We start from the raw sequence: 14534 nt of genomic DNA on the forward strand, positions 1-14534 counted from the left end.
AGAGTATAAAACTACTGTGAGTGATCCAAACCCTCTGTGCATTCCCAGGCATTCCCACCTCGGGGAATCCAGGCATGGCTGACTCCTAGAGGAACTGAAATACTGTGTGACTAGCAGAGTTCACACTTTTTATTTTTCTCCTGAAAGTGATATTTCATGAGACAAGCAGTTGCAGTTCTGAAATGAGGAGAGAGCTGACATACATTTAACCAAATGGTATCCGGCACCCATACAAGAGAGTCAGAAAACAAAGATAATATCTCACTTAACAAGCAGTATTTTTCCTGCCTTTTTTTTCTTTTTTTTTTTTCTTTTTTTTCTTTCTTTTTTTTTTTTTTTTTTCTCTCTCTCTTTTTTTTTTTTTTTTTTTTTTTTTCAGTTCTAGGGCCTAACAGTTAAGGAACATGAAAAAACAGTGCAAATGTTTCCACATCTAACATTAAGAGATCTCCTAGAACAAATCAAGCTGTGCTGCACTCTGCAAAAGCAGGAAGAAGAAACCCTCAATATTAAATACACACCCAACATTAGTTTGTGAAAGGAGAAGGAATGAGATTTCTGTAATACATCCTGCCCTGGCTTTCTTTTCAACAGTCGTAGCACCAGCAGCACCATTCTGGCATGAGCTGAATCACTCTCGGAGCTGGATGTACATGTTAAAGGAACACCAGGCTGAGGACTTTAACAGAAATAAAGGATACTAAAACCTTATTGAACTGGGCAGTTTTTTTCCCTTCCTCTCTTTCCTTCTGGCTGCAAGTATATTTCTAGTGCAGAGATGAGGAAACTCAAATAGATAGAAGTTGAGGGTCTTGCCAGGCATCACTGATGGGGTAGGCTCTTTGACTATTTTTATACAGAAATGGCAGTTTTGAAAATCTGAGACCATCTTACAGAGATGCAGATTGAAATAAAGGAATATTTGATACAGCCTGCAGTTGTAATTATTTCTATTTATGATTTAACCAAGAGCAACACGAACCAGTGGCAGTACCAGAAAGAGAACTTCAATTCCACAGCTAAGGGGGCTTTTTCTAATAATTAATTTAAAACCCAAAAAACTCACCCCCTCCACCCCAAGATTAGATTCTTTTCTAATGCTTCACTTCTTAAGTTACTTTGCTCTGTTATGTCACTTTTGAATAATTTTCCCCAGTACTAGGCACTAGGTATTGGTGTGGGGCTTAGCTCCTTTTCCTTTGACCAGTTGTTGTTCTGGGCATGTCTGTTTGAAATTAAAATTGAAAGCATTCCCACCTTTCCCTATCCCCCTTCCTTTTTTAACTTCCCATGGTGTAATGGCTTAGATGTAGTTAAGGCATGAAATACAAATACGATCCTCTAGAATCCAAGAGACAGAGCTCAATAAATGGATCTATTTTAAATCCACTATTTTTGTCCTGTCTTTTTGCATGTAGGGATTTCTCAATCATGTGTAACAAGAAGAAATCAAATTATATTAAATGGGTCATTAAAGACAAGTTTACTAAGTTTTCTTAGCTGCAGTCTCCTGCAGAGAGGGAAACAGACCTGATCTCCAGCTTCTGCCCCACCAAGTCAAGGAGGCAAGTCCAATTCATATCACCTGGGCAAACTGCTATTAATTTAACAAGTAGAAGACTGATATCCATTTAGTGAATGAAAGAGTTTACCACTGCAAATGTACTCTTTTGCTAACAGGTTTCTATTCCAAAAAGACTTCTCTGACTTCAAAGTATCCTACCTAGACTAAGTATTGTAGGATGCCCAATAACACACTTACGAAGATATTCTTTTGTTTGTTATCTCTTTTCCCATACTTCTGGTATTATGAGTTTATATTGGTTTGCAGTCAAAAACAGTCTTCAATTATCCTTTTTAGGATAATTGTTCTTCTCAGCCATGACTCAGTTAAAGCATCAACATCCATTGTTGTAACTGGGAGTGCTGTTTCATCCTTGGAAGATGCAGGTTGCTTTGGATTACTGTTACTTTTTAACAAATTTCCTTAACTTATGTGTAATGTGAAGAGAGCTGCCAGGCTGTTGCTTGCCCTCCAGTTAAACCTCTGGGAGTTTTTGTTTTTTGTTTTGTGTGGGGAAAAATATGTTGAATAAACTGAAATATTTCAGCTGTCTCTCCTCCCTTGTTCATCTTATCTGTAAGAGATACCTCAGCTTGGCAGCTTAGGACTTGCAATGGAAAGTTGCTGTCAGTTTTGTAAGTTCCCTACATCCCAGAAATTGGAATGAATAATTAAATAAAGAGTTAAATTGTGAATGGCAAAAAAAAATTAATTCACTTACTCCCTGTTTTTTTTTTTCCTTTGCTGTAAAATTCGTGCTCCCTCTTGTCCATTTATGCAATCCGCCTTTGCTCTTGCACTGACATCCAGTGGGTGTTATTTTGCCTATTTAAGAATACATCACAGAAGCTGGCTATGAAAGGGACCTTATTAAAATCATCTAGTTAGTCCTCCTGACAGAGCAGGACTGTTTCTTCAATACCCTGGAGTCCTCTGGCTGCAATTTGGGATGGTTCACCTGATGCTGCTCTCAAAACTCCTTCTCAGCAATTATTCCACAGCTTCATAGGTGTGTCATTAAGAAATGCAGTCATATATTCATTTAAACATAAGTCTGTGCCAGCAACCCAACACAACTAATTTGGAAGATGACTTAAAACTACCTGTCATTTCTCCCTGTCATGATCAGTATAGATAGGAAAACACAATGCTTTGATCCATTCAGGAGGCAGGGAGGAAATCATTCTCTTCATTCAGATTAAGTCCATAACTGGCATCACTAAACTGCTGTCACTAAAGTAAGCTATATTTGGTTTATTTTTTCCATTTCTGGTGTTTTAAGGTTTGATTAATGTTTTTGTTTTAATGAGGGAATTCTCATTAGCAAAAAACCCAGTAATTTGCTAAGGCTGTGTGCCATAAAATTACTGCCCTTACCGGTGTGCCAATTGCCACAGGATGTCTAACAGAGTTCGTCAATGTAATTTGGTAACATCTTCATTTTCAAGACAAGGGTCTTATGTGAACATTACTGCATTCGAATTCTGCTCTGGGCCTGTTCTGTTCTTTGCTATTAATGCAAAGGCCAGTCTTTCAGTAATGGTCAATGAAACTAATCACCTAGATAATTCCTTCAGTAGATGTTTCCAAGGCATGCTTTTGTTAGACATGTATGCAGTCATTTTAAAAGTTCTGCAAGACAGTGATAGTACTGTGGGCAGGAGATGTATGCTGTGAATTAGGGCTAAATCAAGAAACCTCACTATTTCTGGAAGTACAATACTTAGCAAGAGAGTTCTTTTTTCTTACTGTATTGTGTTTGACACTAAAACAGTCCCACAATACCTACAATGTTTTACAAACTGTTTGCCTCTGCAAAACCTTGTATACTCAAAATATTGGGGTTTGTTTCCTATTTGCAAATAGAAGACAATAAAATCCTTGAAGTCTGCTAATTGTTCATGTGTAAGAAGTCCTGGTACAGGCACTTCACTACTTGTAGGCACAAGGACCAGACAGAGCTTGATCTGGGGATATTAGTGAAGCTTGCTGGAATTGTAGCTGAGTTTTCAGTTGAAGATAAAACTTGATTTTTGAGATAGCTCTTTTGGAGCCCCAGAATACCTGTGGGTTAGACTTCACTATGTCTTTGAAGTAAATCCAGATGTGTTCTCAAGGAGAACTTGTGGAAGAAAGAATTTTTTTACCAAGGATGTCCATTTGATAACCTTTATAATCTGTCAGTCTCTGTTGGCTAAATTGCATCTTCTGAGCATAGCAGCTGGAAAACATACATATCTCACAAAGATCTAAAATGGTAAGGCTAATAACTGTGTATTCAGACTCAGTAAATTTGTTTGAGGTATTTGTATGCATTCTTTTAAAAAATTTAATTCCCCTGTATTCCTAAGAAATTTTCTCTGCGGGAGAGTGGGATTTGGTCCTAAGAATGTCATGCTTTAGTAGTGTTTAGGCTTTTTTTAAAGTTTTATTTGGTTTGTGGTTCATCTTATTGTATTAATTGATAATGAGGCTACTCTGACAATGACAATCTAACTGATGCTTTCCTCACTATTAGGAAAGGAAAGTCCTCCAACTAGTGATGTCCCTGATGATCCAGATGAACCTATGCCTATACCAGAGGACCTTTCAACTAGTACTGGAGGTCAGCAGAGTTCTAAGAATGACAGAATCTTGGGTAAGATAACAAATACACTCTGATAAGAAATACTAGCAGATGATACAGCAATAATGTTAAATTACTTTTTCACAAGCTGGTAAACAAGCAGGTCCTGTGCCTTTCCATCTTCTTCAGGTGCATAGTGGATTTTGTGCATCCTTTTCTTTAGGAAATGCATGTTCACCCACAGAGAACTTATACAGATCCTACTGTTTATCTTCTTTCTAAACCATGACTGTTGCTTGACATTCTCCCCAGGAAAGAGAGTTTTCATTCTGTGTAGGAAATGGAATTAAATATGTGGTTCCAGGTCAAAATTATATGAAGTCAGATTCGATAAAAATTCGATAAATTGTATTTTTATTATTATTTTTATTATTAATTTGAATGCTATCTTGAATGTTATTGTGTTATCTGCTATTCAGATTTGTTCAGAAATGCATATTAGAACATACAAAGTATTTATGTATTTGAGATTTCAATATGTGATCTCCACTTATCTTTAATTTTTTTTACCTGGGAGAACTTTAGAAAACACTTATCTTTTAGATAAAAGGTGATTACACCTGATAAATTCTGTTGGGTTAAAATTGCTGTCCAGAGATGACTGTGCAAAATGCTGATTTTTCTTAGGGATCCCATACTCCCAAGGACTAGCAATGGAATAGCAATGCTGATGACTACTGTATGCACCAGCTCCCACATAGTGCACTAAAAAGACTAAATATTACTTGAGCACCATGCCTGTTTACTAGTAGGGAAGAAAAAAAAAAGGAAAAGAGGAGGAAAAAAAGCACAGTGACTCCCAGAACGCTGTGATAAGTACCCTATATGATAAAAATATTTCTGTAAAGGGATGACTATCAAAGTACAAATATTTACCCACAAATAAAAATATTGCTCATTATTCTTGCATTCTAATATTATTGTAAGAGTAACAGTCAGGGTAGATGATTTACAGAAAGATTGCAAGTGACTTTAAACATTAATTGTCTAAGGAAATCCAGTAAAGGATACCAGGTGGAAAGGGAGGCACAGAAGGCAAAATAATTAATTCAAAATAATACAGCAGTAGGGTGTCAGAATTAGGAATAGAACCTAACCTAATAGAACCTACTCCCAAACTCCAGCACAAGCTAGTAGTGAGTGCATCATCTTATACATCTTCATTTTATTTACCATTTGATCCTCTCCTATCAAAAATATGAGCAAAAATTTCAACTCCTACATGCATATCGACATACTTTATGAAAAAATCCTATTTAAAATACTTTTAAACAATCTGATCACTTACTAAATTATTTATTTTTTCAGTCCAAAGATCTTTGGACAAAATCTTTCATTAACTGCTTATCTATCAACTCAGTAAAAGGAGTTATGTCTCCTTTCTCCCACAGTAACTAACCCTACAAAATATTTAAGCCTTGTGTCAAAAATTAAATTTTTTAGTTCTTTGTTCAAATCCAAACACAATTTTTCATTGTGTTGAATTTTCTTTAATATGCACACAAATATTGTGAAGGCCCAGAAAAGTTGAACTTCATATTTGCTGATGATGTAATGATTCTGCCAACAGTTCAGTCATATATCAATATTTACACATATTCTAAATATGATAAGTTCCATCTGTTATTCTCATTACTCAGCAATAATTTAGATTATTCATGCCCTGACATTAACAACTTTACTATAACCACTTTCTCTACCCCATAGGTCTTTTGTTTACAAGGGTTATATCTTGTAGTGAGACATTTACCATAGTCAACATAATCAAAGACAATTCACAAAACTCTGCTTTATGGATAATCTGTAGGTACCAACTCCACTGCTTGCAATGTTTGTCTTTTCTGTAAAGCTGCATACACTTTTACCTCTTCTATTGCTCCTTTTTGCTAGCTCTAAGCTAGCTCTCTGAAAACAGTATACTAAAGAAATTAATTCTCCCTTTTCACAAAGAGGATATGAATATATGCCCCTGGCATATCAGGAGCCATACGATTGCTGTGCACATTCTGGATCTTCATCAAAAGAAAACCTCTTAGGAATAAAATAACACCTTAGGAGTGGTGTTTGGCCTATATGATCTTATAGGTGAATTAGGGGTGAAGGGGGCTGTCTTCCTGTGCAGGCAATGTCATGGCAGTGTAGAGAGGCTTGGTGTTTAGTACGACACCGTCATCGCCAAGTCCCAAGATCTGTTCCTCACTGCTATTTATCACCAAACTTAGGTAGACAAGAATGATCTGAAAAGTTGTTTGAAGATTGAAAGATAGAGAGGAGAGCATTGTAAAGACCCACTGATGTTATCTGTGTGCATCTGGCAGGTGGGAGCTAGACTGTGGCCTGTGGTAACCAACAGGCCCTGCATGAGCAGATATGGCCAGCCAACAGTTTCGCTCTGTATGACTTTCCTAATGTCCCATCTGTTTCTTTCATCAAAAGGGAATCCCCTACCATTTGGATTTATTTCAACATAGGGTTTTACAGTGCATTCCATTTAAGCTGTAACACCCTGAGAGATCAGCTGTCCATGCAGCATACACCAAGGAATTTGAGTCAAACATTTAATGAAGTCTCTACATTCTGGAGGACTTTTTTGTACACATAGGGCTATAGGGGTAACAATGGGCATTGCAAGTTTGTTAAATGAAAAGAATAAATATTTACTTCATCCTCCTGAAATTAGGTGAGAAATCTTTTTTTAGTTTTAATCAGCCTGTGAGATAGAAATGTTCAAGTGACAGCTTGCATACTTAGATTTGTAGTAACATTTAATAAAATAATATTTAAACCTAGAGTCAAAAGTTTAATTACCTTTCTCATCAATTTAGCATTTCAAAGGTCAAAGATTACAGGAAATAAGCTATTTTTAGAAAAGAAAGACAGGCTCTACTCTTCCATGTGTTTTTAAAAATCTCCTTTTGTGCTTCTTCCAAACATGTACACTCTTCCAGACTCTAATGTGGTGCTACAGAGCTGAGAGAAACATTTTAAATATTTCTCCTGCTCTGAGAAGGAAGGTGTTGAAGTCCTCTACTTGCCAGATTTTATTGGTTGCCTTTAGTTTTTTAATTATCCTTTAAAATTACTATAGAGGGTGGAAATTTCATAAAGAAGGTACTCAGGGGATCATGAAATGTATGTTTTGACTTGTGTTCCCAGGCAGGGGGGATGCCCAAAACATGGCTTTCTTCTGACCAATGCAAAAATGATCAACTGGTGTGAAAGGATAATTTACGGAAGTAAAGCCACCAACAGTTTCTAGTAATAACCCCAAGTAGCACAGCAAAGCAGAGATGTTCTGGTCACCATCAAGGCTCTTCATTTCCTTGATGAGCTTACTATGATTTTAATGTTGCAACCCCCAGAAAGCCACTATGTGTTGAGCAGCTTCCTTCTGCATGCTTAATTTCTGCTCCTCTGTCCACTAGATCTTCTTCCTTCCTTGTCCTATTCTCCACCCCAAATTTACTTTTCAGGCTAATCTGACACCTATAACATTTTTTTATTTTAATCTGTTCTTTTCACCCGTGTGCTCTACAGATAGAAAGCACAGTGAACATTTTCAGCAGTGAGAGATTTTCACAACTCTTTAAGGCTCTAGAGACTCTCTTTTATCATTTCTCCTAAATATCCTTTTGAAATCTTGGTCTGAGTTTTTTAGAAATCTACTGAAAGTCCATTCCATTAAGAATTAGTGCTTTGCAGCCTATTTTGAACAGCCCTGTTCCCCATGGTACCCTATTGTAAATAACTTGATAATTCTCAGTCTCCGTAAGTTTCAGGTTAAATGTTGTGTGCACCTTTTGTGGATGATCCGTACTGAACATCCTGTGCGTGGTGAACAGTTGCAATTTAGGGCTGTTTGTGCACTGAGACTATATCCTAATTTAAGCCATGTGGGAAGTTAATGAGTCAGTGATCTGTAGATCAAACCCTACTTCATGGAGAAAGAGCCATTCGCTGCAGTGGTGGCATTTATCCAGAAAGGTAAGCAGTGCCTTCCTTTGTCATAACTGCCCATTCCATAGGTGGCCATTGCTGGATAAAAAAAGCCATCTCACAGTGTTAGTGGCCTCAGAAAGAGGCTGTGGGCTCACCATTTCTGCACAGCTGTCTGGTGCTGCAGATGACCATAGACTTCTAAAACAGGAGTCAAGTGTTACCCCTGTAGTCACAGATTACAGTCTGGGTCTGTATAGAGATCTTCTTTTTAAGAGGTGCGGAGAATTCATCTCACAAAATTGGGATGAAACTGTCAGACATTTGACAGAGTATACCCAAAGTTACCAGTCAGGGTGATCATAGATATCAGTAGAAAGATTCATATGAAGTTATAAACTCTATTTGTTTAAAATAAATAGATATGGGAAGAGACATTAAAAGGAAGATTTTTTTGACATTTTTCTCTCCCAGTGGGAAATACCAAGTGATGATGTTGCATCCCTCCCACAACTCAGTTATTGAAGCAGAAGCCTGTGTAGCTGCAGGCTTCAGTGCCTGGCATCACTGGGACCCTGGCATTGCCTTCACACCCTGGGGTCCTCCCTCTCAGCCATTCAGAGGTTGTAACCTGCATGAGGAGCCACTTACTGATGCAGGCAAGTGTCCTCTCTCTGAGCAGCTTCGATGCTTTATTTCCTTAAAAGGAGTTCAACCATTTGAGAGCATGGGCAGAAGCATTGCTGAGGGGCCACCAGGCAACCGAAACCATTGCCATTACATAAATCTACTGCAACTCACACACAGCTGGGTGGAGACAGAGTAGAAGTGTGGAAAGGCTGCAGACGGAGGGGAAAAGCGAGGAAAGACAAAAGGGGAAGTGCCCCACCCCAGCTTGCAAGATCAGTCTTGTGGTTCAGACAGGTCCAGTGCACTGGTGCCCTGGTAATTCTGCTGGGGAGGAAAAGGGGCTGAAGAAAAAGACTGCTGGAGCTAAACATCTTTGCACACTCCTCCTTGTGGGTGTTCAGTGGCTATGAAGGCAGTGTCTTGTGTATGAATAATAAAATGTGGCATGTGTGTGCCTGGACATTCAGAGAACCAAATTCCAAGAGCTGAAGTAACCTGGAGAGCTATGTAATATGTTTTATTTGCTCAGGTTTCAGATGGACATCTCTGCTGCTCAAAGGTCTGGAAGTGTGTAGAAGCTGATGAGCCTTTGTAAATAATCAGTCATAATTGCTGTCTCACCTGATGTAGCCCCCATGAGAGCAGAGAGAAAATTTGTTTTGAGATGGTTTGGGGAGCTTTGAAAATTGTCTTTAACCTGCCACAATGAAACAAGGCTTGAAAGTCCAACTGAGGAGGCTTCTGAAGGAATTGAAAAACTTGAAGCTGAAATATTTTAGGAACTTTTAAAAATAGGGAAGTCAGGAATCTCCCCTCTTCTTTGGTCTGAAGCCCCTATTTCTAACCCCAAAATAACAGTCCCTAGTATGGACTGATATTGTATGTTCTGAGAGCCTGCCAGTATGATGTATAATTTTTTAAGGAGAATGCAGAAGATATTTTTGTCAGGATTATTTTAATTTTGTCTGCAAAACTCTTATAGGGATTTTGTAGAGGAGGATGGGGGTGGTTTAGTTGGAGAAGGCATGTGACAAATTTTATGAATGCCCTTAAATATGCTATACAGGATATAAGTTATATTCCAGCCTTCAAAGGAAGGACTGGAAAAAAATATTTTGCATGAGCATAGTGTGAAACACTGTGCTAGAGTGAGGTGCAGAAGACCCTGGTATATGGGGCCATTGGGAATTTCCTGTTGTGCCAAGAGACAAGCTCTGACCTATGTAGCGACTTAGGACTTAGAAAAATGTGCACGAAGGCAAATGGAAAAATGCCCTATTACTGAAGGTGAATTCCTCTATCAAATTTAAAAATGCTTGCTGCAAGTCATGAAGGGTGAACATTTTCAGAATAAACTTGCAAGAAATTTGTGGAAGTAAGGGTGGCCCAGCTTGGAAAACAGAGTGGCCACAGCCGCAGCTCAGGCTGTGCTGCATTATGAGCTCAGCTCTCTCAACCAGTGCAAACCCAGATCAGGCACATTAGAATCTGCCCTCTTGATGGAACCATAGCACATGGCAAAATCAAGGCCTTGAGAACAGAACTGATCCTAAGAGTTGTACTTTTATAATGATTTTTATTTAGTTTTGTGAGAACTTTTTTACTCAGAAACTTGACAGCAGCATGATTTGTGTTGCCACTGTGTGGCAACATGATATTGCAGGAGATGCTGAAGCTACAGGTTTTTTTCTCTTATTTCTCCAGAGCTGTTGAGCTGTAGCTTGTTGAGCTGCAGCCTATTTCATGAGCACCTGCTGGGTAAAGCTGTGTTTTCAGAAAAGAACATCAGCACAAAAGTCAGGAAAAGCCTGGGAACTGTGCAAGTTTTGTTTGTTCAGTGCTGGAGAGTGGCAAGCATTGCTTGAATAGGAGAGATGCAGTGTGTTTAGCTATGTGGCTTTAGGTACAGAGATTGAGTGTGCTGATCTAAACTGCAGTGAGAGGAAGTTCTCTTTATCTGAGCAGAAGAGATGTGCCTCAGAGATAAGCCCCCTTCTAGCTCAGGAGTTAAATTTATCTAGCAGGATCTCAGCAGTGGCTGCAGCTCAATTCAGAAACACCAGGCTCTGGCTGGAAGATGGGCATATTTTAAGCTGGGAGGACATCTGTAACTGCAGATTGCAAAACTTCAAGTGATTTTAAGGGAATAATTCTTCATCAAAAGGTTGGATTCGTCTCCCAACATCAGCCACCCCTCTGTTCTGTATTAATTCTTGCTTGCTCTTTGTTGTAGGCTTTTTTTTTTATGCTTTTTACCTTGAGCAAGTTTTCTCTCACCCTGAGCACTCTTGACCGCAGCCTTACCAAAAACTTTATTGGTGGACTGAGGCACAATGCAGGGACTACTTGCCTCTACAGAGGTAATGTTTCAGAACCAGCTGCTCTTTTGGTCTTGTTCAGCCACTCCTCATATTTCTGTAATTTCAGCTCCTGCTATGGTGGCTCCCTGGGAAGAGATGGTTTCTGGCTGCAGAAACCTGCAGCTATGTTCTCCCCTCAGATATGAACTTCCCAGGCTCTGTCCCACAGTAAAATGTGCAAACACGGTGTCACTCTGGCTTGATACACCACATTTGAGATTTGCAAGGAATGATGGGCAGCATGGCCATGCCTGCACAGTTTTCCCCAGTGTAGAATAAGCCCTTTATGATAAAGAGAGGGGATGGAAGAACTCCTTTTTGGAGCTGTAGTCCTAGAGCCAGGAGTGAACACCACACATTGCAGCAGGACAGGTTTGTTCCCAAACCTTTTCCTTTGAGTTCACTATGTGAGGTTTCTTGAAGCCTCAGATGGCCTCTCAGGAAAAAGCTTTGCCTGGCAGGCAGTAGATAGGTGTGACATTGCCACCAGTGCAGGCTTACCCTCAGCAAGTCATTTATGGTGGAGATGTGGGACAACAACAAGCTGTTAACTTATGAAGGTGGATCAGCTAGCATCCCAAGATTTTGGCTTCCAGACACAGCTTATTGGAAACTGTCATGCCTCATCCAGCTGTCTCCCTGAACAAGTGAGCAGAACAGCAGCCCAAAAGCAGGCTAGACCTTAGTCTGCAATGCAAGACATCCTGCTGCTCCCTCCCTCCCTTGTCTCCTCCCTCACCCATACATTCTGTGGATTCTGTGTAGTAAAGGTGCATATGCAGGAAGACAGTTCATAGCAAATTAACCTTGGTGTGTGCTTACTTCTTTGGTTTTTTTACACATTTTGACGTTAGGAATAATGCCCAGTTCTTGTATGACAATTTAGGGTCATGTTTCTCAGAAACATTTCGGTGTCTAAGTTGCCTGCATAAAAAGAGATCCCAAGAAGGTATCTAATCTATTGTTTCACCATTAGCCATAGTGACATCACAGGCACCAAATAGGATTTTTGGAAGTGAGTAACTCATACTCTATTGATGAAAATGAGATTTCAATCCTAACATGGCAAAATCCATACCTAAAAATTGGATTAAGAACCTGATTGAAAGATTGCAGAAAAAAAAATGGCAGAGCAAGCACAGAATTATTCTCAAATTCCAGCCAAAACAGGCCTGAGATAAAAATAATAGTTTAGGCACAGGTTTTCCTCTTTGTTTTTCACATTCCATTTCTCTTGTTTCTCTTCCCTCAAAGATAGTCCATAATTATCTTCCTTGAGAAGTGTAATAAATGTAGCAAAAATGGAGAAATATCATGAATTAACTTCCACTCTTCCGAGCCATATATCAGAGTTAAAAAAAAAAAAAAAAAAAAAGAGGGGAAAAAAAGGAGAAGAAACTGAAGGGTAAGGAGAACTTTCACATGAACCTTTTTTTTACCCTGGAAAAAAACTTCTGAGGAAGTGGCTCTTACCAGAGTTTTCAGTAACTTCTAGATTATTTCATGGAATGATATGAGAAACTCACTTGTTCCCTGACACTTCCTTTAAAAATAAACAATAACTGAGATCTTTAGAACAAATTGTTAATTCCTTCATATAACAGAGTATCTGCACATAATTTTGCCCTCTCCATTGATTAAGTAACAACAGAAATGCTTAATGCAATGAAAAGGTTGGTTTAAACTAAAGTTGGTGACACTTTCAGCTTGTGTTGCAATTAATAGAAGAGGAAATATTCATTCTCCATATTTCATAATTTAGAAGCATCCTGTATTTGTAAGAAGCTGTGATCAGCCAACATCCCTGCTATGGATTTGAACTTCCCAAATCTTTGGTTGTTTTTGAGTTTTGGGGGTTTTTGTCTAAGCTAAGAATTTTGTGTTCTGATTTTTCATAGTGGCTTAGGGGTTTTTTGGAGGGAGATCCGTCCCTTCTCATTCACAGTACTGTGCACCTCAGCATTATATGGGCCAAGTTATGGAGCCTGTTTTTTCCTGCCCTGAATGTGTTGCAATGCTCGGAAGTGGTGGTAGTGGTTGGCATTGAAGCAGGATGGTTTCATTAGCACCAAAATAGGGACTGTGAGCTGAGGAACACTGCTGTTTCTGCACCCCTCATGCTGCATCTGCATTTCAGATACATCTTTGCAGTTCTTGCCGTATGAAAATTTATTTTCAGGGGAAAACAACACATGCACCTATAGAATTCACTATGACAATTATGTTTGCCTTATTATGGGGTTCTTGGGTTTTGTGCCCAGGTTTTCAAAGTGAAAATACCTGTGAGACTGAGGGAAGTGTCAAATTGTGCATGATCCATCTGTACTCTGCCCTCCAGCAGGCTGTTATTCACAATTCAGGCTGTAAATGCCTCTGTCTTCCCAAAGCAAAACACTCCTCCCAGTTTTCTCAGACTGAAGCCATGAGCAGAGAAGTGAGAGCATCCCTTCCCCACTGATATGGCACCTTCCTTTCTGAGACAGGGTTTGTTCTTTTTCCTGCCATTTGTAACGGGCACCTCCCGTGGCTGGATGGTGGAGAGGAGGTGGTGAAGCCTTAATGGCCAGCATGGTCACTGGAGCTTTGTCTGCTGCAGGTGTGGATCTACAACAATTTATCTAGAAATCAAATAGGAACTAGGCTTTTCTGAAGAGGGCTTGAGTTTCCTGCCCATTTGTCCATATAATGGCAAGTAGAAGTAAAAATGAGAAATGATAATTGTGCTAGAAAAAGGCTTCAGTGGCTTTGGAGCCCAACACATGAAATATATGAGGGTGGAATAATGGTAATGAGGCATTACCTATGTTGTAGTATCACATTTGTTTAATCTTGCCACTACAGTGCTAGTATATCCTAGTAAAATTGGTATCCTATCATGGGCTTATTGTGGTGTTAAGTGGAATTCTTTTTCTCCTTGCAAAACAGACTAGAGAACTCTGATGTTGTTTATTCTGTAATCACACATTAATGAGTCTGTACATTTGCTGTACAGTATAAGCATTAATAATAAGCTCTTTCCTGTGTTCAGAGAAAGAGACTGATTTATACCATACATGATACAGCCCTTGGTGTTTAGAAGACAATGCAAATATGCTTTTCATTTCTAAAGCTTTTTATAATTCATTAGTTCTCTTTAATACTCTCTTTGAAATTTGAAATTACTATGTATTTTCCAGCCATCAGGACCCATTTATTCCATATTTTCCCCTTTGTATGTTTATATGTACACACATACACATATGTGCATACAAATATGTGTCTGTCAGCACACAAAATTATGTGCCTGCAAAACCAAGTTCCTCTATGTTTATGTCTCTGTAAAAACAGCAAAAGAACATTTATCTTGAAAGCTGAGCTTTTCCTTCTTCTTTAGACCAAGCAAACATATACTCTGCAACATAAACACATGCCATAAAAA

General features: G+C 38.9%; 1 protein-coding gene across 8 annotated transcripts in view; it reads left to right on the forward strand.

Moving 5' to 3' along the window:
• Positions 1–14534, forward strand: part of IKZF1 (IKAROS family zinc finger 1) — a 70055-nt gene that overhangs the window by 16140 nt on the left and 39381 nt on the right. For all 8 annotated transcript variants that reach the window (XM_039714866.1, XM_039714865.1, XM_039714864.1 and 5 more), the window contains exon 3: positions 4083–4202. In XM_039714866.1, coding sequence (XP_039570800.1) covers positions 4083–4202 — 120 coding nt within the window. The remainder of the gene's footprint in view (positions 1–4082; positions 4203–14534) is intronic.

This window comes from Passer montanus, unplaced genomic scaffold (assembly GCF_014805655.1).
Source record: "Passer montanus isolate IOZ18808 unplaced genomic scaffold, ASM1480565v1 scaffold31, whole genome shotgun sequence".
NCBI classification, from domain to species: domain Eukaryota; kingdom Metazoa; phylum Chordata; class Aves; order Passeriformes; family Passeridae; genus Passer; species Passer montanus.